The sequence below is a fragment of the Macaca nemestrina genome, chromosome X (assembly GCF_043159975.1).
Source record: "Macaca nemestrina isolate mMacNem1 chromosome X, mMacNem.hap1, whole genome shotgun sequence".
Classification (NCBI taxonomy): Eukaryota; Metazoa; Chordata; class Mammalia; order Primates; family Cercopithecidae; genus Macaca; species Macaca nemestrina.
Window position 1 is genome coordinate 15232564 of NC_092145.1, and position 3381 is coordinate 15235944.

At 62.4% G+C, this 3381-nt stretch overlaps 1 protein-coding gene across 1 annotated transcript; it reads left to right on the top strand.

Annotated features, from left to right (window-relative positions):
• The first annotated feature begins 1064 nt into the window (after nt 1–1064).
• LOC105481347 (SRY-box transcription factor 3) lies at nt 1065–3177 on the top strand. Its single transcript, XM_011740849.2, has one exon. It carries the CDS (start codon nt 1074–1076, stop codon nt 2412–2414), a length of 1341 nt encoding a protein of 446 aa, XP_011739151.2. The 5' UTR covers nt 1065–1073; the 3' UTR covers nt 2415–3177.
• The last annotated feature ends 204 nt before the right edge of the window (nt 3178–3381 follow it).

Here is a 3381-nt window from a genome sequence, read left to right on the forward strand (position 1 = left end):
ACGGCCTCGGCTCCGCTCCGGCCAACGTCGCTCCCCCCCCCCCAAGAAACTTTTCTTTCACTCTGAGAGGCTCCGTGTTGCCATGAAAACGGATTTTCCAAGGGGCCCGACCCTCCCCCTCAGGGGCATCGGACTGGAAAAACCGAAATGGCCAGAGAGCAGAGACAAAAAGGGGCCGCTAAGCGGGGGCCAGGAGCGAGAGAGCGGAGGCCAGTTCACCCCCTACGTCCCACACATACTCTCCACACCACCTTGTGCGAGCGCCTCCGCCAGGCTCAGGAGACGGGCGACTGACTGCTTGCCCGCCCTCCCGCAAACCCCCAAGAGCCTCACAGCCGAGTGCACCCTGCAGTCCTGAAGCCTGTCTCCCATGCCCGGGCCCCTGACCCACGCTCCGTCCTGGACGCACTGGCCCTCCTAGAGAAAGGTCTGGACAACCAGCGGCCAGTTTCAGGGAGAGCTTCTTGGAGACGCAGCCAGGAGCACTTCCAATGAGCCTGGAGTCCCTAAGCCGGCCTGGGTAGCTGGTGGTGCCCTGTGTTCCTAGCGCTGGCAGCAGATGCGGCCAGAAAACCTCCGTGCAGACAACGGGAAGCTTTGCAGGCTGGCCAGGGGATGGGGCGCCGGTCGGCCTTGACAGGGTTGCAAAGTTGTTTTCTAAATTCCGAAGGCGCCCCTCTGCCCCCTCCCCCCAATCTGCTCGCGTGCCCCCTCCCCCCAATCTGCTCGCGTGCCCCCTCCCCCCGCCCCCGTCACCTCCTCAGGTTTCGTTCTTTCAAACTTTTTGAAACCCTAATTGGTGGCCTCTGAGTGGGTCTCGTGGACTCCCGCCTCCTAAGTAACTCTTACCACGTCACTAGGCCAAAGAGGGGAGTGGGGTGAACGAAAGGGCTCCCCGAACTTTTTTTTTTCCAGCCAGGCCGAACGGGGGCTCGGTAATGATTGGCCAGGGCGCATCACTGCGAACCTGTCAATCACGGGTCCTCCGGGTGGCGAGGGGCGGACCAAACGCCAACCCCGGGGGATCCGAGCAGGTATATAAGGGGCCCGGCTAGAGCCCAGCCAGACTGTGAATGCGACCTGCTCCAGACAACGCATCAGGTGCGAGAAGCCCGCGGGTTCCTGCTGACTTGGCGCGGAGCATTTTGATAAGCCTACCCTTCCCGCCGGACTCGCTGGCCCACAGGCCCCCAAGCTCCGCTCCGACGGAATCCCAGGGCCTTTTCACCGTGGCCGCTCCAGCCCCGGGAGCGCCTTCTCCTCCCGCCACGCTGGCGCACCTTCTTCCCGCCCCGGCAATGTACAGCCTTCTGGAGACTGAACTCAAGAACCCCGTAGGGACATCCACACAAGCGGCGGGCACCGGCGGCCCCGCAGCCCCGGCAGGCGCAGGCAAGAGTAGTGCGAACGCAGCCGGCGGGGCGAACGCAGGCGGCGGCAACAGCGGTGGTTCGAGCGGCGGTGGCGGGGGCACAGACCAGGACCGTGTGAAGAGGCCCATGAACGCCTTCATGGTATGGTCCCGCGGGCAGCGGCGCAAAATGGCCCTGGAGAACCCCAAGATGCACAATTCTGAGATCAGCAAGCGCTTGGGCGCCGACTGGAAACTACTGACCGACGCCGAGAAGCGACCATTCATCGACGAGGCCAAGAGACTTCGCGCCGTGCACATGAAGGAGTATCCGGACTACAAGTACCGACCGCGCCGCAAGACCAAGACGCTGCTCAAGAAAGATAAGTACTCCCTGCCCAGTGGCCTGCTGCCCCCCGGTGCCGCCGCCGCCGCCGCCGCCGCTGCGGCCGCAGCCGCTGCCGCTAGCAGTCCGGTGGGCGTGGGCCAGCGCCTGGACACGTACACGCACGTGAACGGCTGGGCCAACGGCGCGTACTCGCTGGTGCAGGAGCAGCTGGGCTACGCGCAGCCCCCGAGCATGAGCAGCCCGCCGCCCCCGCCAGCGCTGCCGCCGATGCACCGCTACGACATGGCCGGCCTGCAGTACAGCCCCATGATGCCGCCCGGCGCTCAGAGCTACATGAACGTCGCTGCCGCGGCCGCCGCCGCCTCGGGCTACGGGGGCATGGCGCCCTCAGCCACAGCCGCCGCGGCCGCCGCCTACGGGCAGCAGCCCGCCACCGCCGCTGCCGCAGCTGCGGCCGCAGCCGCCATGAGCCTGGGCCCCATGGGCTCGGTAGTGAAGTCTGAGCCCAGCTCGCCGCCGCCCGCCATCGCATCGCACTCTCAGCGCGCGTGCCTCGGCGACCTGCGCGACATGATCAGCATGTACCTGCCACCCGGCGGGGACGCGGCCGACGCCGCCTCTCCGCTGCCCGGCGGTCGCCTGCACGGCGTGCACCAGCACTACCAGGGCGCCGGGACTGCAGTCAACGGAACGGTGCCGCTGACCCACATCTGAGCACCGGCTTGCGCTCGTCCACCCTTGTTCCCCACCCCCACCCCCACCCCCACCCCCACCTCCCGCCCCGCACCCCCAAGCTGGGACGCCTTGTTTAGCTTTGCTTGCCTGGGACTGTTGCCTTGTACCGATGACGGGGAGGACTGAAAGTTTTGCTGTAGCTGTCGGGTTTTGTACAAAAGCAAAAATAAGTCAGGAGCAGCGAAAATGGGACTTCTAGAGAGCTCTCTTGTCCCACGCCGCTGCTCCTTCTTTCACCTTTGTAGACTGGGAATTGCTGTGTTATTTGCAAAGAAAAAACAGCCCCCCCCCCACCCCCACTCCTCCTCCTGAGTTCCTGGGTTATTCTGTTACATTTGAAAATGTTGTCTTGTTAGTTTGCAGTTAGCCAAGGAGTGAATGGGAGAAACATAGTATCGGGTGAGGCTAGTTGGAGAACTGCAACGCCTACGCCCCCAGTCGTGTCGCGTGTTTTTCTCGTGGTTTTTTGGGGGCGCTGACCGCTCCAAGCGGCGCGGCAGCTAAAGCCAATGTTAATTTATAGCCAGGTGTGCGTGTGTCTCCCGCCTCGCCGCCCCTGGCCGCGGGACAGCTTCTGTCCAGTCATGTTGAGTTGGTGATTTCTGCCGTGATCTGTTTGATATTTCGTCGCGCTAATGTGTTCAGATTTCGTTTGGGTAGTGGGGAGGGGCTACTTTGTTTCAGGTGTTTCAAGCTTTTACTCTTACTTCCTAAATGAGAGATCAATAAATTTTATAACCAACATGATGGAGTCCTGATAATTTTGCGGCCCTGAAACTTTTTTGCGGGTTGGGGAGGGGACCAACACTCGGTTTTACAACTGAGATCCCATCCTAGGGACGGGGTGGGACCTGGGGGGAGGCAAGCATAATCTGAAATGGTTTCCTTTTAACTACTGGCGATCCACCATACACTAGCTTCCAATAGTCTCAACTGAAACTCGGAG